This window comes from Hoplias malabaricus, chromosome 6, assembly GCF_029633855.1.
Source record: "Hoplias malabaricus isolate fHopMal1 chromosome 6, fHopMal1.hap1, whole genome shotgun sequence".
In the NCBI taxonomy this organism is placed as follows: Eukaryota; Metazoa; Chordata; class Actinopteri; order Characiformes; family Erythrinidae; genus Hoplias; species Hoplias malabaricus.
The window spans coordinates 32909578-32932894 of NC_089805.1; the positions used below are offsets into that span (position 1 = coordinate 32909578).

General features: G+C 36.0%; 3 protein-coding genes across 5 annotated transcripts in view; 2 read left to right on the forward strand and 1 right to left on the reverse strand.

The window, feature by feature from the left end:
- Positions 1–517: 517 nt before the first annotated feature.
- gngt1 (guanine nucleotide binding protein (G protein), gamma transducing activity polypeptide 1) lies at positions 518–22096 on the reverse strand. Of its 2 annotated transcripts, none has more exons than XM_066674104.1 (4): positions 22054–22096; positions 1539–1620; positions 1328–1426; positions 518–967 (listed from the first exon to the last, which is right to left on the reverse strand). In XM_066674104.1, the coding sequence occupies exons 3-4, from the start codon at positions 1421–1423 to the stop codon at positions 842–844; spliced, it is 222 nt and encodes a 73-aa protein (XP_066530201.1). In that variant the 5' UTR covers positions 1424–1426; positions 1539–1620; positions 22054–22096; the 3' UTR covers positions 518–841. The 2 variants fall into 2 exon arrangements, with proteins under 2 accessions (XP_066530201.1, XP_066530200.1); XM_066674103.1 differs by lacking the exon at positions 22054–22096 and adding an exon at positions 9896–10269 and having other exon boundaries at positions 524–967.
- On the forward strand, positions 3725–6190 carry tfpi2 (tissue factor pathway inhibitor 2). Its single transcript, XM_066675318.1, has 5 exons — positions 3725–3862; positions 3991–4161; positions 4711–4890; positions 5485–5658; positions 5747–6190. The coding sequence occupies exons 1-5, from the start codon at positions 3790–3792 to the stop codon at positions 5803–5805; spliced, it is 657 nt and encodes a 218-aa protein (XP_066531415.1). The 5' UTR covers positions 3725–3789; the 3' UTR covers positions 5806–6190.
- The window catches only part of calcr (calcitonin receptor), a 53525-nt gene continuing 49192 nt past the window's right edge, over positions 18985–23317 (forward strand). For both annotated transcript variants that reach the window (XM_066674101.1, XM_066674102.1), the window contains exon 1: positions 18985–19121. The gene's annotated coding sequence lies outside the window, so the exon portion shown is untranslated. The remainder of the gene's footprint in view (positions 19122–23317) is intronic.

The window sequence follows — 23317 nt, forward strand, 5'->3', positions numbered from 1 at the left end:
ATTAATTGGTACCTCATGATTAACTTCCTATGTGACTTTTTATTCTTTTCAACATTTAACAGCTGGGATGGGAGAAGGGGAAGGGAAGGCACGACAGACATACGTTGATTAGACACACTAAAAGAGATACAACAATAATAATAATGAAAATAATAAAATCATAAATTTAAAAATTATTTTGAACTAAATCACCATCCCAGCCCCACTGTATATTCTTTACAGTGGTGTTATACTAACAAAGGCAGCAATGCTGACAATCCAAAATGACCAGTGTACCTAAAGTTTTTTTTATAATCAGTGAAATCATGGCATTTTAGGCTAACACCTCATCACAAATCTGTGAAACACAATGTCTATACATCATTGTAGATTTATTAAATAGTTTCTAAAGTCATTAAATAATATTTATGGTTTTTATCAAGACCACTGTGAACAATTCTCCATATGTTTGGTTCTTCAGAACAGATGATTTCACTTCAAACAATTATTGCTGATCATATAATGGAAGAGATATAAAATTTGGACGAACACCCTTGTGTTCTAGGAAATTTGGATGAACACCTTAATGATCTGAGCTCAAACAATGTATTGACAATAATTGCTCAACATTATTGTGATTTATTAACCCATTTTTTAGAGGAATGCACACCAAGTGAGAGGATCCAGATACAGGGGATTTATTTACAAAGTGAAATAAGCAATTTAGAATTATTTGAATATCTATCTTTCAATGTGTTACCCATTTCAGGCAGCATAGAAAATTCCAGCTAAACAGTAGCAGGAGTCCATGTACAATATCAAAGGTCTAAACAGTAAAAGGTGGGGAGTTCCTCTGTCCGCATTAGCAAATGACGCATCCACCCTTTTCCTTGAAGGGATTCTTCTCCTCTGGAATACCTTTGACCAGGGGATCTTCATCTGTACCACTCTGAATGTATTCCATGACCTCCTCACAGCATTTAGATGTCTAAAAAAAGGGAAAGAAAATAGGTTTTGTAAATACAGTAAGTGCAATTGTGTGCAAAATTATATACCCCTATTTTGTTGAAGTTTCTTTCTAGAGTTAATCAATGTAAACAGACTTTTTCTTGCAAAGTGTAGTATACAGTTTATTTATTTGCTAATTTTAGCATAAAGTGAGAAACCATTGCACAGGCCAAATTTTTATATTTTTGTATGCATTTATACAAGTTTATAAAATAAATAAATACAGATATGCTACAAATTATGAATCACAGCTAGTGTATTTCATTGTGAATCACACTTTTGTCAATATTTGAATTAATTCAATTAGTTGCTCATAAAAAGATAAGGCTATGAGTCTTACCTTTGCTCTTTCTAGTTTCACTTCAAGTTTCAGCTGTGCTACTTCCATTTTGGCCTTATCCAAGTCCGTCAGATCCTCAACATTTATGACTGGCATTGTCTGTGAGATAGCATATCAGTTAAAAAATTATGGACCACACCAAAAGCACTCAATTGCCTGTAAAACACATTTAAATACATTTTACATAATTAGTGATGAAGACCACACTTACTGCCCTTACGGTGAGCTCCCTTCCACACTGAAAGTGGCCAGAGTATCCTGCATCTCTCTGCCAATCCGGGTTATAAAGTAATCTGTATAAACATTGTAATCTCTTAATCTTATTAAAACAAACACTCCTAATTTACACTTGCCATGTTTCAGCCATTATTTCAGCTGCTTAAAACAGGGAAGTAACAACAATGATGACAATATACTGAAATCCTAATAAATGCTCATGGATTTTAATATCTAATTAGCTATATGGGTTGCTTTGCCAGGATAATATAATTGTATGTCAATGTAGGTCAAGGGGACAGAGTATTACAGTATTCTGTGTTAGGCAAGCTAATCTGTGTTTACCCCCAACCTGTAATACTGGATAAGACATTGCTCTTAATATGACAGACATGTTCCCACACGAGTTGTTTCATGGAAACATGCTGTGGTTGTAAAATGGTGAGGAATCACATTTTCAGGAAATGTTACAATTTTTTTTATTTATCTTGTTCTGTAAGTCTTTGGATATACAGCAAATGCGTACTGTAAGAATACTGAATATAGAACACAAATGTATGGGTGTTACTCTTCTTTGGCTGATTGTTGGAAAGAGTTGGCAAGTTATACTGAACATTTTTTATAGAGTGGACACTTGGACATAGCATTTTCTGACTCACACATTCTATTACAGTGATTGAGAGAAAGCTGAAAACGTCATTGTTATTATATCATAAACATGTGCGTAGCCTACTGAGTCAATATATCCTTTTACAGCTTATCAGCATGAAAATATGTGAAAAAATAACTCCTTGCTTTAAATCAACCTGTGTTTATCAAGCTTATCAAGACAAGTTGAAACATTGATTGCTTCCTGCCCACATACTTATAATTGCAGCATGTGCTTATGCTGGCATATCTTCCTTCTAGGGAAAAGAGTTGTTGGACAAGTTTATTTTGTAATATGCCGGTTTATTTCTATTCTCCAAAATATTTTCACCCCTTCTATTTACTCATTTCAGTTAACATTAAATGCACCCCTTTCTCTCATGAATGTACAGTTCAAGACACAGCTTGTATTATCTCTACAGAAAAGCACTACCAAAAGGATGCTCTGGAGTAAATGCAAGCAGCTGAAACTAAGGTCATCATGTTTAATAGAAAAGCTTAGGCCTCCCAAGCATTGGGCTGTGAAGAAGTGGAAATGCATTCTCTGGAATAATTCAGCACCTCTGGGATGGGTCAGGGATGGATTACTAAACATCTCAGTGACTAGGGATCTCAAACAAACTTCTCTTCATTTGGATGAGCAGATAATAGCACTTATATAGAAATGTATAACATTTATTGTGTATTATATTATGCAAAGGGAAAATATAATCTAGTGCTAGGTTTTAACCCCTCACTGGGTGATCTAACCATAGGTTATAGTACACTGGAATTGAATCACTGTAAGCTAATGTTGACTATTACACTTTACTAAAGCTCATTTTACAATTACACTTTACTAAACCTGAGCCAAGGGTGTGTGGGGGAACCAGCAACATGTAATGAATGCATCATTACTAAACAATGTTTCCTTAGTGATAGAGTAATATTGTGTTGTGTCAGATCTCATACGGAAGAGTAAAGGTTTTGTAATATGAAATGACATAAATGAGGATATGAACATGAAAAAAACGAAATTCCTAACCTTTAAGTCTTAAAGTACATATGGAAACACCTTCCCTTTGTAAAAGCACACAGAATATATTACAGTTTAGTGCAGTATAGACACATGTTCACGGGAGTTTAATACGTTACACTCAGGAGTTTTTTTTTAATATTATTATAATTTTAATCTTTATTTTAAAAAAGTAATCATATTTTTCTTATGGGTTTAGGATACTATTCCCAACTATTCGTGGGCGAGTCCACGTTATTATCATGAAGTTTTGTGTTTATCGTTTAGGCATTTATCTAGATACTTTACCGCTTAGAGAGTTTTCCTTAAGTAGTGGTTCTTGAAATATTAAGGGAGCAGTGCTAAGCTGATCCTGGAACGGTTCCATTTCTAAAACAATAGCTGCGTTAATTAAATGTCATCACTACATTCACGTCTCTGTCGTAGCGCAGTGAGTCAAGTGAAAACAACCCGCCCTTTTACACCCCACCGGACAAGTTCTCCTCCCAGAAGCCTATAAAACAGCGATGGAATCGAACAATGTAGCCCACACACACCACACACTTCTCAAAGGTGACCACGGGAGCTATCCTGTTTTGCAGTAATGGAGTGCCATTATCTTGGGATCCTTGTCTTTATAAGCTTTCTGCAGAGTACATTCTCGCTAAAACCCAGTGGTAATTTCATTGTCGTTCTTCAAACTAATAGACTTCCCGTAAAGGGTTTTTCTACATTTACGAAAGGTTTGTTGGTTTAAATCACACGTCTGAATTTTATATTTTGTTTAATTGCACTGTTCTTACAGAGGTGTGCCTTTTACAAGTGGATGACGGACCGTGTCGAGGAGATATCCAGCGTTTTTACTACAACACTATCACTCAACGCTGTGAGGAGTTCAGTTATGGAGGGTGTGCTGGAAACGACAACAACTTCATCTCCTATCAGGAGTGTCATAAAACGTGCTTCACAATACCAAGTACGTGTAACGCATTGATTTCCAAATATTCTCATTATATAGTAATACTGAACCTTCTCTTAATCCTTTCCTGTATGTGGTGTAGATCCTTTGGTACAAGAATGTGGAAATCCCCCTGCTAGGGAATCCAGTGTTAGGTGTTTTTTTTTTTTTTTAATTATACTGCTGATTCTGTTAACCAAGGAAATCATAAACACTTTTAGTCTTATTTTTAGGAGAAAAGAAGACTTTAATCTCTAGTTAAGTCTTGTATTACTGTATAAGAAATGGCCTTCTTTAACATCAAATGGAATAGCTTACTGCATGTTTGTTGCCAGTACAGTTAATGCAAAATATTAACTTGTGCACTTTCATTCAGTCTGTGTACAGTGTTGGATGCTGTTAATGTATATGCTTCACAGAGCTCCACTGTAAATGTCATCTTGTACTGCACCATTTTGTTATAATAAATATGCATGTGTAGCATCTAAAACAAACAGGCTGTTAACATTGTGCCGACAGATATTGTACAAATACATTCACTCATTTAAAAATACATTCTTTCCCCAGAAATCCCCCAGATCTGCCGTTTTCCGAAGAAGGAGGGCTCGTGCCGCGCCCTCTTTTCACGTTATTTTTTCAACATGTCCTCCATGCAGTGTGAGCCATTCACCTATGGAGGATGCTTTGGAAATGAGAACAACTTTGAAGACTACAATTCATGCATGGAGTACTGCAGACCTCCAAAATGTATGTCGGTCTACACCAAACAGATATTTACATAGAAGGCAGACATTGTACTCTCTAGGGACCTGATGGCCAATTAGCACAAGAAAGTCTGTTTTTTTACATGCACTAAAAACTCAACTCAGCTACTTCACATTTAGGGAAATTAAAAATTGCTGAAGATTATAGAATGTATAGATTTCTGCCATTTCTCTTGTAAAGGTTAAACGTTAGAATTATGGGTGTAATGTGATATTCTAAAGGATATAATCCCTGTCTCTGCATCTCATTTAAAAAGACATAAAAACACAGTGTTTGCACAGGTGGAAAAACTTTATGAGAGGAATAAATAATAAATTTGCCCCCTTTTCCCTGAAAATGGATCAATTTCATTTGCATATTTTACTGATCATTTCAACAGGGCTCTGATACTTAATGGCTTAATGGACACTTTAGGACAGGAATAAATGGGAGGAAAAAAAGAAATGAGAAGTTGAAAAGTTTTGTGCCCATACTGCACGTCAAGGACTGGTGTTCCAAACACTGTCAGAATTTAATCTTGTATTTTATTTTCTTATGTAGGTATTAGGGATAATTTGCTTTGGTTTTATTTTGCAGCTATTCCTGTGATCTGTTTGGATGTACTGGATAAAGGAGGGTGCTCTGCTTCCATACCGAGATATTATTACAACTCTGCCACAAAAATGTGTGAAGAGTTTATATACACAGGATGTGGGAAAAGTAACAACAATTTTGTCTCCAAACAAAGCTGTATGGATGTTTGTGCAAGAAGTATGTTTGGACTGTATTTAGTTTCATTTTCATAAGAATTGTTTTGCTAAATTGAGTTGAACTAAATGTTTTCATTTACTGCTTTCAGGGAGCAAAGTTTGGAAACAAAGAAGAGTGAATTCAAGAATACTTCGAAGGAGACTTTAACTGCCTATGAGAAGTGCCGCAGGCTTTTTCCCCACACAACGATTTGCCTTCAGAACTCAGAAGAGGACATATGCTTAGAAGAATTGTGTCTTTAATAAAAATGTAAACACACAACCAGATATGTATTCTTTTTTTAAGACAGCATGTTTATAACAATGGAATCTCAAGGCATTTTTATCTGTATTATTACTGTGTATTGGAATTACACTGTGAATGTTTCTTAAACTCACTGGACTTTATTTTTATTTTTTTGTTGTTTTACATGTGATATTCACAGAAAGTGGCTCCCTTGTATGCCTTTTACACTGTTTTGTGTTTATATATTTTTATAATAGTTTACTCATGTATAATTTCACTTAAAATGATTTTAAAATATTTTGTAATTTTTTAAATAAATGTTTTTTCTTCCACTATGTTTTGCCCTCTGACTTCATTCAGACTATTTGTTGGAAGCCTTCTCCACATATTTCCTTTTAGTTTCTTCATGCCTTTCTGCCTTAAGGCATGCGTCTGTTCATTTGTGCAGCATGGGGGGCATGGTGATGTAGTAGACAGGCTGGTAAGCCAACCAATCATTTTGTTCGGTCCGAGGCAAATGATTGGACAGAGTTTGCAGTCCTGTAGCCTACATATAGAGAAGGAATACATTTATATGTCTTTTCAGCATTGTATTTAATGACTCCTATTGAACAGAAACATTTTAAAATAAATCACCTACATACTTCAGTATACCTGGAAAAACTTCACAATCTCTGTTTTGTGTTTCTTATTAAAACTGATTATACATTCCAATGGCAGCATTTTAAAATCACCTTTTACATCCTTAAAGTACAGCCTCCACAGGTATCATCAGCTGGGAATATTTTTGCATTTTCTAAAGAGAAAATCTGTCCTTGAGTATGTAAATTATGATGAATATTAATAAGAATTGGAGGTGGTATCTCATTAAGGTCTCAAACAGCCCCCAAAAAATATTCCATTAGTAATTAGTGAGTTAGAATTTTTTTAAGGACTATTTTGAATAAAAAAAATGTTATTATTGTATAATTATGCCATCATTATTTTGATTACATAAGATAATTAGATGTGCTTTTTGCCTTAGATTCATGTATGAAATACACAAGTGGATTTGATGTAATTATGTCTATTTCAAAAACACTCTTAAACAACTTTTTGTATTGTATTCAAAATCCAGGTGCAATTTTAGGGTCTCAACCAGACAATATTTTACCAAAGGCCAGAGGTGATATAACGGGGAATACAAAGATTTGAGTTGTTCAAACTCAATCAAACATATATTAAAGCAAAACGTTAAACTCAAAACACAGACTGTTCACTGGTCTACACACTGGTTTACATCTTTAAAGAGCCACCCAGTGAAAAGTTCTTGTAGAATTGTTATTGTTAATTTCAGATAAGTTAACATACTTGTATGCACTCTATTGTGTCCTACAGTTATAATTCTAAAAATGCAGCGCCTCCCTGTGTGCTCATTTAAATACACATATACTATAAACTCTGTGCTGGAGATATGTTTATTGGAAAAACATTTATCAATAACCAAAAACACTAACATGTAAGGATTCATGGGATATTCGAATATTTAAGAGAGTATACGCCTGCAGGTTCCTCAGTCCTCAGTAGTCTCACTTAAAAAAATTAACTATTGCAATTCACTTGACTTTTTGGAGATTACTGCCACTGTCAGAAAAACTGTCACCGTGGTGGTACCCTGAAGGGAACATGGAGATTTTAAAATTGTGTTGGTTTCACACACTCTATTTCAACACCAAGACTTGTATTATGTTTTTATGTTATACACTTCTGTAATGTAAGATTGCAAATATTCCTCTCTCCTTCTTGAGAAGAAAATGTAATGTACCTTAAGGGAACACAACTAGACTTTAACACCGCTGTTGTACCTTTAAAGGTACATTTACACTGTTGCATATCATTCATTCATATGCATAATGATATCCAGTGCTCTGGGTATCAGCCTATGGTCTCACTGTTTGAATGACCTGAACAGCCACAAGGTGGAGTTGTGTCCTCGTGCTTTAGGGATTTGATCAACACCTCAACAGTCCTGGACTAAAGAAACAAAATGTATTTTATATATATATATATATATATATATATATATATATATATATATATATATATATATATATATATATATATATTATATACACGCTTCTCCAAGACACGAGATCAACCCACAGCTTCATTTCAGATCAGTCACATCCCAGTATGTTCTCCTGAGATCAGATTGAAAGACAAGTGAGTCTTTAGCATTCAAATCTCCTGCTGCTCAAATGTGCCTCCTGAGATAAAGACTGCAGTGAACTCACACTATCTCCTCTTGAGAGTTAGTGAAGATCTCAGTGATGTCAAAAACCTTGCTCAGATTTGCCTGACGAACTAAACGCTAGCCTTTAGTATATCTTTAGTATCTCTTTTATCTCTCCCTCATGTTTCCTTTCATCTCATTATTTTCCATTATGTCTCCTTAGCCATCACAGAGCAGCCAATGAGCAAAAACTTTTTACCCTGTGTCATGACAAACACGTCTGAAATAATGAGCTCAGACATAGTAAAAGCTCTTAAAGTGCACACTGCATTGGTTAAAAATTTACCAAATTTTACCAAAGTCCAAAATATATTGCAGTTTGCTTAAAAGGTAATTACTGTGATTGTGGGGAAATGCAGTTCTCATTTTTTACATTAAGAATCTGTTTTTTTAAGGTGTAACTATGTTTGTGCTGTTTGTATGTGGCTGCAGTTTAACTTGTGTGTAAGTCTAATCACCGTTTGAATTGCAACAAAAACTCATTTGTAACTCGAGCTTAATTCATACTATGTTTACTTTCAGGCTGTTTTCCTTCCAGCAAGAAAAAAGATCGGAGAACTAGCAAGTGGGAAAATATCTGTCTTTTATAAAATCGTGAACGTCGCCTTTAAAGGCTAAGCACCATCTATATGAAAGTGTCAAACAAATAAATACAGTGGGATTTGAGTTCCTAACTTGTGTTTATTGATAGTCAGAAAACATGTTATTTCTGACTAATTCAAGGAATAAGGTTTAAAAGACCGTTGGTGGTGCCGCCGCCCCCCCCCAACGGTGTTCGGAAACTCTAGTAGGCGTCTTGCATGTGACGTAGATGGTGGACAATAACTCTAGAAGCTGCACTTAATTTAATGCAGAATGAGGAAAAGGTGTGTTGTTTTTGGCTGCAATCATTCAATGTACAGTGGGACACCTGTGCACAAATGGCCCAAAGATCCCAAAATATCCAGAAAATTGACTAAATTTGGGCACTTTGGAAAGGACCATCCGCTCACTCCGTTATCTGTAGCTAATTTCACTGGCGGTTTTCCAACAATATGGACATGTAAGAAAACCAACGAAAGGTGTTCAAGAGCCTCTGTAACATGGAGGTAAACAGGGTAAGGACACTCACTTCGCCTGTTTTAGTTGGTGTTAGTTAACGTTAGCTTGACTCGCTAAACTCGGTGGCTCAGATTATACTCGGCTACGTAGCTGCATTACGGAGGTTTATAGTGTCGGATGAATTCGAGTTCAACTTCGATCACATTTACAAGAATAACGGTACCTCCAAATTTGAGTTTAGCTTATTGCTAGGCTATTGTCATGAATAATATTGGTTGTTTAGCTAGATACTGTCATAACAGTCAGTCATAACGGTGTTTTACCGCGGCGTTGTTCAGCTGTTGTCCACCAGTGACGTCACGGTTGCGTTCAATAATTTCCGTAGCGAGCTCGGGTTTTTCCGTCAATTTAATAAAATTGTCAGTTTTGAAGCAAATTAAGCTGCTATTTTCAGTTTAGTTCTGTCTTATATATGTCAGTAACTAAAATAATGTGAAATATTCTTGGAGGTCCATTAAGTGGTGCTTAGTCTTTAAGAGGTCACATAAACTGGATGCAACGTCAAAAACCACACCTCCCATGATGTTGGTTTCACAGGATTTAATTTGGATATACGTTCAACCCCCAGATTTCAAATTAAAATCGCACGTAAATCGCAACTCAACTCGGACTCGACAAAATAAAAATGAATAAACATACCTTCATCATCCAGACGTGGTCAGCGGCTCATCACCATCCGTGTGTGATATCAGTGAACAAAGTGTGAACGGAGCTGTTCCGCGTGACTTAAGCGTGAGCACCGTGGCAGCCCTCAGTAAGTTTAAAATCCTGATTTTTGACAGAAAGACACGCAAGAAATGTGGGAGACAAATTGAAGATATTGAACACATCAAACTTCACAAGGCGTGCGAAAAGCTTGTATCAGCACTAGGATGACCAGACGCCCTCTTTTCCCCGGACAAGTCCTCGTTTTGGGACCTAAAAAATGCGTCCAGCCAGGATTTCTAAATCGCCAAAAATGTCCGCCATTTTGCTGTCTGCAGGCTTTCTCCTGTCCCATTTCTTGCTACAAGCCCTAAATCCTTCATTGAAGTGTTTACTTTAATGGCGTTTTTGGAAGGTGAGCAGAAGGCACGAGGGTTTACTAAATCATGCATATATATATTATTTTTTACAATTTTCATTCACAAAAACATGACAATATATGTTAGGTCTGTTTTTAAACATTTTGTCTCGAAACAATAATACAAATAAAATGTAACCAACTCTGAAATAGAGCAAGCTAATAGCTAGAACACTTTTGGTTTTTATAGTACATAATTTCATAGTACAAGTCATTTGTGTATCAAAATAGCTATACAGTGAAACCTTGACTTACGAGTGAAACAACTTACAAATGTTCAGAGATATGATCTCTTTTATTATGTATTATTCTTTTTTATACATTGTTTGTCATTTATAAATTACATTTTATTTATTTACAAACAAGTAACCCAAAAAGTGTTGTGGTTTTTGGGGGCTGGAGCGGAGTAATAACATTTTAACTCATTTTAATGGAGAAATTTGATTTCACATACCAGCAAATTGAGTTACGAGCTCAGTCACAGTAAGTAAAGGTATTACTGTAAGTGCTTAATGTACATTTAACAGACCTATCTATGAGTTAAGCAGTTATTTACATGCTACAGCCCATGCTGTTCCTATATGGGCTTTCTGTATTGAAAATTGGCTCGGACTCTTGCCTAAAATCTTTATGACTTGACGCGTATGATGTATTTTGTGACTTGTGAACATCTCGGTATTCAACTGTCAGCATATTTATATTCTACCACACCCCTCCCTTCAGCCATGCCACCCAACCTCCCAGTCATGTTCTGAGCAAGGTGCCCCAAGAAAGTGACTGCTAAACACAGATGGGCAAAACAGAGCAGGTGTAATTATGTCAGAGGCCTTTTTAGCTGAAGAATTTGTTTATTTCACCGGAAGAAAATTTGGACGGTTGTTTTCACCTGAACATTTAATACTGCACTCCGCCATTTGACATTTACAATGCTGTAAGGTCAGTCACTCTCTTTTCTCTTAGGGAGGGCAAAACAAAACATGGGGAGGGCCAGGCGTGGGGCTAACGTGCAGGCGCAGCTGGAGGGTGCAGGGAACAACACACACAGAGTTTGGGTGTTTTCATTCTCTGCTAAGTGTGGCTTTATTTCACTATATGTTTACCTACATATTGTTTACTGCTGATTTAAATATTTAATATTGTTTAAAAATATTTCATATTTTTTTAATAATGTTTTATTTAAATATTGAATATTTCACCTTTTAATAGTCTAGCGATCAAAGACTTAGAATTTTCACCTAGCATAATATAATATCTAGGACTATGTTAAAGTGTACATTTTTTTGTTTATATTTAAGAAATATAAATCACATTATCTGAAATGTATAAAAGATTTTTATATTATAGCAAGCTAAAATTATGACCACTTACATTGAAAAGCTTTACAATTGCTTTTCCAGTTACTTCCTTAAGAACCTATATCATTTTGAAGATATGTGAGGTGTCTGTTTTAAATATTTTGCATCAGCTATGCAGCAGTTTGCAAAGGTTAATGACTTTAGATGAGAAATACATTCAGTGGCTCTCTGAAGGTTTGACAAGTAAACACACAGGCGCAATCTAATTTGCTGTTTAATAAAATGGTATTTTATGTGAGGCTGCTGGTAGGTGGCAGCACACATCCCTTGAGATGAATGCACTGCTGCCTGCATAAACAAAGCAGGCAGTGGAGAACTCCAATTTCTCTGCAAAGACACTTAAACTTTGACACTGGAAAACCTATGAGTTTCTAATAAATAGTCAATAAAATGCATCTGCTGAAATTCAAAAAAATGGAGCTGAGCTGTAATTAGTTTTCTCATTTTATCAAATGGGAAAAGATTGGTGAGGGATATTAGGTACTCCCATGTTTCTTGGAGAAATCACAATGGAACCAATGCAGCTGCCTTTGAGTAGAGCTTACTCTGGAAGGGTCATATCTGGTGCCAGTAATAGTCCTGTTTTTGGAAACCCTTGATACAATTTAGTTTTGCTGATTTTTCTAAGTGAAAAATACTATTATACAGATACAAAATTAAATATGTTACTCAAGTTTGGCATATTGGACAAATGTGCCATAACATTTCATCAGGCCATATTTTATATATTTTTACTCTCAGTATTAAAAGTCAGCAAAAATAAGGAACGCAATGCATAATTTACTCATTTACATGTTAGTCATTAAAATATAGTTAAAAGCCATGTTTGTGATTTTAATTTTATTAATTGATATCAGCATAATTGCTGCTTTGTGACTGGTCATACCCACTGCCTTTACGCTTTCGAATTTTATTGTAAATGATGAAACTATCATAAAGAAATTTACAGAGCCTGAGAAGCTGGAAAAATGAATTATTTTAGGTATATTTGACCTGGTGCTTTTTTAAATAAAATACCTACAACACATTTTTAATATACAACTTTAGAATGAGTCCGATTTATACTTCTGCGTTGACTCGACTTTGATGGTGTCTGTGTCACTCAGCTATTAAACCGCCACACCACTAGAGCAGAATCTCAAACACCTTCCTCTGCGCTATGTAGCACACTATGTCAGGTAAATAGCTTTTTAGATCTCATAATCTTTGGTGCCTAAAACATTTGCACAGTACTGTATATGTATCTATATTATCTGACACTTTCAGTATTGGACAAAAATGAGGTAATTGTTTCCCTTTCTATCTCTGTGTTACACATGATTTTTAATGATTTTAAGGTGTTTACAACCTAATTAATAATCATGAAATAAACAGATTTTAATTTTATTATTGTAATCTTGTTTAAATGTGGTACCATAATCCCACTATTTGCTGGTGAGAGAGCAATACACGTTACAAAAACTGCTAAATCACTTGCTTAGCTGAGAGCATGTAACACATTCTGAATTATTAAAACTATGATCATTCAAAATTAAAAAGTGGTGTGAGATTGTTTGAACATTGAGCCCAAGCAATACTTATAACACACCCAGGTGAGTACTTCAATCAGTCTGATCATTCACCGTAGCCAATTTTGAACCTGGATTTTCAGTTTTAATATCCTTTAATTCTTCCAAAAACACCAAATAGCTTTATGGAGATTTCCATACATAGTGGCAGATTGTGCTAATGTCACAGAAGGCTGCTTTATAAGTAAAGGAAGCGGTGCTAGTGAGGATTTAAATTCCTCTGAGCACAGCTTCGACTATCTGCTTTGTTCAATGAATGGGTGAGTAGATGAGGCATCCTCACATATGCCCAAGCCAGATTTTTCTGAGCTCACATTAGACATGACAATCAGAACTCAGTATCGTAAAGACTTAGCCTGCTGCTCCCATTGTGTCTGAATGGAAACTAACATACCTTGGGTCTAAGGCAAGTTTAAGCCTTGGTTTATGTTCATGGACCTTGTGGCCGGGTTGGCTGGAAGATATCATAGAACACAGCTACAGTAGTGAATGCTAATGCCCCCTCTTAAACAGAATTGGGTTAAAAATGCCTCTAAGTATGATGTTACTGAAGAAGTACTTGATTATGTGAAGGACCATTTCCATAAATTAGACATGCGAGCATGAAAATTGTTAAAAAAAATTATATTAATGAAAAACATGATCTTTCAAGAGGTAGTTAATGAGACAAGGCATTTGTAGTGTCCACATTTTGTATGAGTTATGAGGCTAATGGTCGAAAAAAGCACACAAGGTTAATAGTCATCAAATCCCTCCTATGAATACATCCCTAAAACGTCCCTCAAGCTATTTAGACCTCTTCCAACTCTTCATCATGTGACTTTTGTCTCTTTTAAAAAATAATAATGTTTAATCATTTACAAAACAATATTTGATCTTCACAATTTAAAATTTGTCAATCTCAATTTCAGAATAGATAAACGACATAAACTTTTCTACCTGAGAAATTCCACTCCTTCAGTGCGATAAATAGATTTTATAAGCTGTATGCTGAGAGTCTGTGAGCCGGTGCGCACCCTATACCAGCAGAAATCACTCTTTAGAAGTTGTCTACACACTCTCAGACATAGCATATTTCACTCTCGATCTCTTTCAATCTTAGCTGAGTCTGTGAGTGCACTCTGTACCGCTGGCTGACAGATGGTACGGTGCACTTCACATACAGCATGCAACCACAGAGACTGAAAAATGGCTACAGTCTATAGACAACTTCTCATAATTTATAGTATCACTGTCTGTTACTAAATGTATTTTTGTGAGATCCTCAGAGCATGGTATATGCTGCTTTGAATTGGCACTGGCCAGTGATCTACACGCTAGTCTCTCTCAGGGTCACCAGGAGTTTTCCAGACAAACTTGTATTGGACAGAGAGAGACACTCAATACTAATGGCATTATCATCATTCACTTACAAAACAGGTAGGATGTGACCTATTTTCCAGCAGGCTCTGGGTAATGCCCTGGCTGTAAAGGACTGATTTCCTTTTTTTCCTTTTTTGGCGGGGGTGGGGCGTGGCTGTAGTGCCTAGCAGCTTGCCTCCTCTGCTTCTACATTCAGTCATCAGAGCAGGAGGTTCCTCCACCAGCTGTGGTAAAGTATGGTAAGGACAGCTTGCCTTTGTGTTGCTTGCTGGGGCTAATCTTTACCTTAGGTGGATTTGCCCTTTGAAAAACATCCCTCCAGCTCACATAGAGCACCAGTGATAAAGAGGACAGTAAGATTAGCAGTAAGATAAAAATAGTATTTAAAAAAATGCTAGAAAGCTTATAACAAATTTAGCAAGAAAATGCACACTATGAAGTTCAGTATATTATTTCACTTTAACAAGAGAAATGTGCACAATAGGACATTTTGCATGCATTGGGCTAAATCAGCAAAAGTACCTTAAATGCCCATTGGCCAAATAATTGGCCAGATACACTCTCACCCAGTGGTTCTTCGGAAATACAGGGTATCGGGAGTTTTGCCCCCCTTTTGCTACTAACTAACTCTAATTTTATAGGCATGCCTTACTCTGTATTAATTCTGTGAGAATTTAATTGGATTCAGCTACATAAACATTAGCAAGTATGAGTTATGAATTTTATACATACATGTTTTGGACATAAACACAACTCTTATATATCACAAAGGTACCGGAGGCTTCTCAATCACAGGGCAATATTGGGGGCACTTTTCACGCTTCTAGCTGACCACTAGCATGGTGGTTTGAGGTTTATGTACAGCTGCTTCAATGCATCCCAATATATGCCTGCTTTTCTGTGAAGTGCATACAAGTTATTTGTCAGGAATGGGTGCAAATTAAATTAAGCAAAATCAGACATTAAAACTTGTACCTAGAGACATTTCTATATGTAATGTACCTAAAAGTATTTACAAATATAAATGTAAATTATTATATAACTCACAATTACACAGAATTCCATAAATCATGACTTATTTTAATAAGTTAATTTAGACAAGTTGGGTGTCATGCATGACATACATTCTTCGAAGAAGCCTGAAGTTACTGCTGTAGACAGAAGAATATTTTGAGGTATTTTCTTTTCATAGTCAACCTGAAACCTATTCTCCATTTTTATTTCACAGTTCAGCTTGCCATGTTATTATAATGGCAACTCAAAACATCATCAGAATATTGATTGCATCACTGTGCACCAACAGGTGGTGAAAAATAATATCAATCTATAATATAACATTTTGCCTCCTCCTCCTTCTATTGTCAAGAATGCCGTTTTTCACTCAGAAATATGTCATGCTGATTATTGAAATGTTTTATTGTTTCCAATTCATGCTGACTTTAAATTAAGATATTTTGTTCTCTCCCTTATACTTGGTTTTCTGTGCCATACTGATGACCACACCACATGGCTTTTAATCATTTTAATGTCTCATAAATGTGTATCTTGGTTTTGATCACATCTCTTTCTCTCTCTTTCTGTATGTGTGTGTCTGTGTGTGTTTTTGTATACATGCATGCATGTGCATCCTCAGATAAGTGTGTGTGGGTATAAGAGAGTGAGGTTGTGCGTTTGTGTATGGAGGTTTTTTTGTGAGTATCATGGTTACAGCACATCTGAATTTCATTGCCAGGATGACAGGAAATTAACCTGTTTGTCAGAGACAATACAGTCTTTGTGTGTCATCACTAAACAAAAACAATTTCAACTTCAATGAGGAAACAATCCTTCTATTTATTTTCATACCCTCAAAGTTACTGGAGACAACCTGTTTTTTTCAAAAGGTATTTGACAGGAGAACTTACTAAAATGTACCATAATTCAAACAATAATTCAATCTTTGACAACATTACTTATGTAGAGATGAATGGTTCTTTTAAAGCCTATTTGGATCATTTCATTTACATTCCTTTTCATGTAACTTTATTTATTTGCTTTAATTGATCTCTTCTCTCTTTTTTTGCAGTCATGCAAATCTATAGTTAATTTTAAAGCATATACAAAAGAAAAGACAGCACTTAAATGTAGACTACACCAAGCGAAAACCAACAAACTAAACATGTGCATACATTATAAGAAAATTTGTATTGTAGTGTTATTGTAGTGGTACCTTTTGCTGTCTCTGTGGTGTCTGTACTTTTATTTAGGGAACATAATTGTACTTTATTCAATAATAATTATACATTTTAAATTTGTGCTGATTTCATACGCCCCTTTTAATATCCAGGACTTATATTATCTTCTTTTATTTTACATAGTTCTATAATGAAAGATTACAGATATCCCCCTCTCCTTCTAGAGAAAAAAATGTAAAGTCCCTTTACGGAACACAACTGTACTTTTAAACTGTTGTAACTTTAAAGATACATTTACACTGTTTGTACCTTTAGTGACCAATGTACCACTACCGTACCTTTTATTCTGAGAGTGTAACATACTCTGAAGTAAGCTTACATTCAGCCTGTCAGGCAATGATGAGTGCATGCATATTAAACTAAGAAACCTAGTACATAAATCTTCATGACAGCAATAAAATGGTTCATCTGGAAGAAGGGTGACAGCATGGTAGTTTGGCTATATTTTAGATCAATCCTGTACAACCACTAGTAGTTAACAGTCTCACATGCCCTTTGGGATAGAAAGTAGCTATCTTCATAACCATGTATATATATATGACATTTTAATAGTTATAGTAAAGAAAATCTTAGAAATATATTGTGTTATTATATTAATATCAGAAAAAGCATGTAAAAATTGCATGTGAAACTGTATATGGAATAATGGTAAAATTGTTGATCATGGTAATCATGCAGAAGAGGACCCTTTTTTTAATGCACAAATTAGTATGTGCTTAAATCTAACCCATGTTTACAAATGCATAAATTCATTTCAAATTAGAAAATGCTTATCCTTGCATTAAAAGGTGCTTTTCAAGTCCTTGACTAATATTTACAGGCTTAAAACTGATCAGTTTCACAGGGAGATCATGTACCCCAAACGCCTCTATATGGTTTTGTCTATGGAAGTAAAATGTATCATTATATGCTGTTTGTCAGACAGACATTTACATATGGTTTGGAATCTAATATAAAAACATCACTTGAAAGTAGAGGGTCATCGCCTAGATTAAGATTACGACTTTAAAGGTTTTCTCAGAACCTAGTTCTCATCCTAGTTTAATATGTTTTAAGCACAGTGTCAGCACAGAGAATTTTTTTTCCCACAAAGATTTAAAGCAGGATTGGGGTTTAACCTCACGTTCTGTGTAATCTCTGTGACTGTCCATTCACATTTTGATATCAATTTTCCAGCTCCTTGAGCTAAAAATGACACTTTAACCATCCTTATCACACTCAGTGGGATCAAAACTCAGGAGCAACAGACTGAGAGAGGGGGAAAAGACGGTTGATGGCACACGCTACTCAAGTCTACTAGGAATATGTTTTAAACCTTTGGGCATCATAGGCCAAAAAAGTAAACCAAGCCAACACCAAATAGAGAAGATCAGGGGTAGGAAATACACTGGAAATGTGCAGGGTACAAATAAGCTGACAAAATGCAGAGAAATGGAGCAAACACAACTAAAGGAAACTGAATTATTCAGTAGGCAGGATCCTTCATGTTTCAACTGTTGGCAGCCAAGATTTTGTACCCTCACAGAGAAGGAAGAGCCTGGTTTGCATTAATACATGTGTTGTATGTTCATTCTAGAGTTTCTAGACTCACTGTACGGATAATTATATTCACATTTCCTGAGGACTAATTGATAAAGCTTATTTACTTCTGTTGCTATTTGTGTACTTTCGTAATTCGCAATATCCTTAACTCGAAAATCATTTTGAATTTCGTTCCTATTGAGAAGCACAACAATCCTCCTATCCCTTCTCTCATCTTTTATTTATTACTATACGTGGACGTTTTAGTTGGGTTCCCCACTTGCTTTCAGACAAGCCCGGCCTTCCTGTACAGGGATTGGCTAATAGATCAAACTCTGAACTCCAGGCCAATCTCAGAGCACGTGGCAGGACGTTCGTAGCCAATCCCCGGTGTTTCCCTGAATACGGGTGGGAAGAATAACGCGCGTGTCAGGGCGAGTGCTGAGACGCTTCAGATGCACTTGGACTAAACCGGCTCGCTCAGCTGAAACGACAACGACCCTCCTGCGCCCTCGAAAAGTCCACCCCCACCGGCCATAAATAAACAGAACAACAGTCCTTAAATAGTGCCATTTTTTGACGTCAGCAGAGCGCTTGACGTTTGTTTATTGAGAAGGAGAGATAAAGAGGAAAGTGAAGGAGCAGAAATATATGAACTCACTGAAATCTGCGGATGATGGAATTCCCTTTCACTGCGGAGGGCAGTTAGGCGAAATAAACTCAGCAGAAAACTGAACAGGCGACAAGTTTAAGCCTCAAACGGTAAGCTTCTGTTTTTTTCCTGTTATTGATGCAGTCGTTTTGTGTATTAGTGTTGACGGTGAAAGCTATGACACTAAATTCCTTTTAGTTCACGGTCACTCCATTGGAGTTGACAGTGACCTCTGTATGCATAGAGCTACGACAATACTGGGCGTACATGAATGTCTCCTTGAGTTAAAAAAAAAAATTAAGATTACTGCCTTCTAAAATGTGCAACTACATCACTAATATCTGGCATCCTTTATCTGCTTAACTGAAAATATGTTGAGGGATTGAAAGCTGTGTTGGGAGTGTATGAATATACATTTTATATGTGAATACCTATTAATTGCCATTAAGCAAAACATTCCAAAATAATCAGTAAATTGTGAGTAACAGCAAGGAAATTGCCACAAGACCCTTGGTGTCAACAAGCTGAATGCATGAGTAATAATCTCAGCACTTAAGTGTGTTTTATTTATTTTTTTATTATTGTTATTATTTATATATTTATTTATTTTTTATCCTGCATGATGGTGCAGAGAAAATGCACGTTTCCCCTTCAGGCAGAAAAAGCAACCTTGTATGCACATTGTGTAGGAAGTGGTGCTCTGCTATCGCTCCTTTAAAATTGGAGGATTAAATTGGGAACACTGCAGGGTCTCTCTCTTTCTCTCTCTCTCTCTCTCTCTCTCTCTCTCTCTCTCTGTAGTTCACTTATGCGATTAGGAAATTGTATAGACAGGGAAAACAAATTGAACTACTAGAGAATCCATTGTTTTCCATGTTTAGCAGTTGCAGAAACACATCTTTACGGGTTTCAAAATAATAAATCATTAATATTCCCACAAGTTAAAGCTTCAGAAGTGGTTTGGTGAAAAAAAAAAAAGTAGCTATCCCTCTTTACCCCAGTCATATCGGCCAAGGCGTGTTTGGTGTCCCGTGCTTGTTTCATTCGTTTTTTCCCTAAAGCTTCAAAAGTAAAACAAATCCAAAGATTCCATTAATTGTTTGCTGCATTACATTTTTCCAGTGCAAAAATAAAGAAACAATCTTTAAACACCATGTCTCCTGACGCACTACATTTGAGTAAACTGGGAAAACTGGTTACATTTCTTATTATTCCTTTGAATGATCAAGCTCACCGAGTTCATGTTTGTTTTCAGATTACCTGTACAATGCCAGCTCCTTAAAAAAAAGTGCTCAGCAGAACTGCAGACATTGATCTTACAATTGTTTTTATTCGTGGAGACATAAATCTATGTTGGTTGGAACCAAATTGGAAACGCATTGCTTGGTCAGAGTCTGAGGTGGACTGAGGGAAAGTGAGAGGAGACTGGATTCTCTTGCCCCAGGGCAGGTGCTGTCACACTCTTACAACATCAGCGCATGTTTTTTTCTCCATAATTTAGATCCACTCATCGTCAGCCAGACTATTTCACTTGGATCAGTCAGTGATATGAGAAGAGAGAGGGCCAAATGTATAGACTAATGCCAAGTACACAAACTGTTCAGTGGTGCACAAAATTCTTCGGGTGATTTAGTATACCAGGCTAGGAAAAGAGAAAGATAACCATAAGAACACCATAGATACAGTCTCTCGATGATATTCCCTTGTCTCACTGTGCTGGGGTGACAGAGCTGGCACGTGTTGTGCTTCATTCTTAAATGAGCTTAAATGGCTTATGTTTTATTCATTGTTGTGTGTGAACAATATTTTTGATCAGGCTTAGGCACTGTCCACAATATTTAATTCTTGGACCTAATGGACTTAAATATTTCGGACCGACTGTTGCGCATGTGTGAATGGGCTGCTGAATACATTTGAAATGCAGCCCTAAATAAATTTCACATAATAGTTTGTGATGTTTATTAGATTTTTTTTTTTTACTTGATCTCACCACTTTACAATTTCTCACCACAGCCATTTTTGTGCCTCTTCCTCAGTCCATGAACATATACATGTAATGTATACTGAAGATGAGAATGTATCAATAGGTGGAGCTCCAGTACAGTTGTATGCTTGTAGTACTGGTATAGACTCTAGTGTTGCAGAGCTCAGAGAGAGGGACAGCATTCACAATGTACAGAATAACTTTGTGTTTATCATTACGAGTAAGGTTATCATTACATATTCATTTTAATTATATACAATAGTTTAAAGACCTTGGATAATCTCCCATAAAAAATCTATCTTAATTGCATAGATTCAGATGGAGGTTTGTTTATTAGTCTCTTCAGATTAGACGCTTGTTCATTAGTCTCTTCATCTATGGAGCCTTATTTCATTTTTCAAATGAGGCTTTCGCACAGTTCTGATAAAAGCACTCATTTCCATTAGCACACAGTTTTGAAAGCTTGTAGTGGGTTTCGTTTTGAATCATGAGTGGATTTGTTGCTCTGGAAATGTTTGCTTGAGTGATTTGTCTTTGGAGCAGTGTAATGTGGATAGTGGTTTTCCACTGATCGTGTGTTTTGATGTGCATTTGCATGAACAACAACTGCCAGAACTGAAGTTTTACTTCTTTGTCACTTCTTAATTTTAAATATTTATCCTATTACTGAACCTTGAGAAATTCCTGGAGTGAAATTGACACAAGGCTGAATGACCAGAGATTCAAAGGGAGATTTGCAGTCATTAGTTAAAAGAATAGTGCAGCATTTTAATCCTAACCTGGAACATCAATTGCGTAGATGTTTACAGTGGAGAATAGGTGTTTGACCTGTGCTTTGTAAAAGAAAAAGAAGAGGAAGCTCAAAGATGTTAACACATATACTAAATGTAGCTTGCTTCTGTTTCTTCTGTGTTTGTTTCTTTTTTTTTTTTTTTTTACAAAGTACAGGTAAATTCATCACAGTGCTTATTTTTGATAATATAGTGTCAGATGTAGAGGTGCAAAAGCAGAATATGGTAAAACCAGCAGGAAAAGTGATTAATCTAGAAAACACTCACCATGTGACTCTCACCGAGGCTCAAACTGCTCAAAAGTGGTCAGAACTTCTCTTCCACTTCTGTTGTTCTCAATTTCACCAATCTCACCACTCCCCACAACTGACTTCCTCATTATAGTTTTGTGTTATTCTGCCTAGGACAGTACTGAGTACCTATTGTTTTTCAAATGTAAATGTGTCAAAAAATCACACAGTTCCAAAACTTTAAGTTTAAAAATGTAAACAATCCCTGGTAGAATACCCCAACTGTCACCAGCAGATATAAAGTTAAAGCTTTCATTTTTCAGAGATGGAAGAAACTCTAGCCACAGTCGCAGTCAAGTGTTTCTGTGCATCTGTGAGATAACAGCTACTTATTAAGTGTCTTTGGGATTACATGGATCTTCAGAAGCAGAAATGTAACATGCATCAAAGACTGAACTTTGAAGAAACATAAATGAAATGTTTATATTGGAATTTATTTGAAAAGGAATAAAAGAAAGCTCTCTGAAAACAATGGGAGCTGTTATAAAGGCAGATTGTGGAAACTTTTTTTAATCATCTAGTTGTTGAGTCCTGTGTGTAATTTTCTTTTTAACATATTTTGATATGTTTTTCCTTACAGTGCAAAAATAATACCTTGAATTAAATGACCAATTTGATTGGAAATGAAATGAATAAAATGCTTTCTGATATTTACCCAGTAGTGTGTGCTATTAGCTGACTGCTGTGTCATGCGTATCCTCATATAGGTGTTTAATTTCACAATCTTTAATAAGAAGCCATGTGTCATTCTTGTCATTTTCACTCCTTTTGACTGTTTCTAACCAATTTGATTTTCTGATTTACTAGCATAGAGGCAGGTAAATGGGGAAAAAGGATTGTTTGCCACATACCCCCTTGCTGTCACTCATTCTTTGTCTTGCTGTCTCTTTTTCGCTGTAAGTGTAATGGTGTGGTTTGGGAGCACACAAGCCTGGCCCTTCAGGCCACTGCTGCTTGAGTCATTGGCACTAGATGATTGCTTTTCTAAAGGCAGTGAGATAGACAGCGCGCATGCTAGCTTTTAAAAATATATACATGTATATGTTTAAAAAAGAACAGACAGTTCTTGATTGTCCAGTCCCATTAGGACTGAGGTTTAGACTAATCTAACACCAGTTTTAACGAAGCTGTGCAAAGAATGTTTCTGTTGGATTTGTTGCATTGGAAAAGGAAGAATTATGGATGCTGGGAAGCTAACTTCAGTGTGATACATTTGACAGACACACGGTGACAGATGGAGT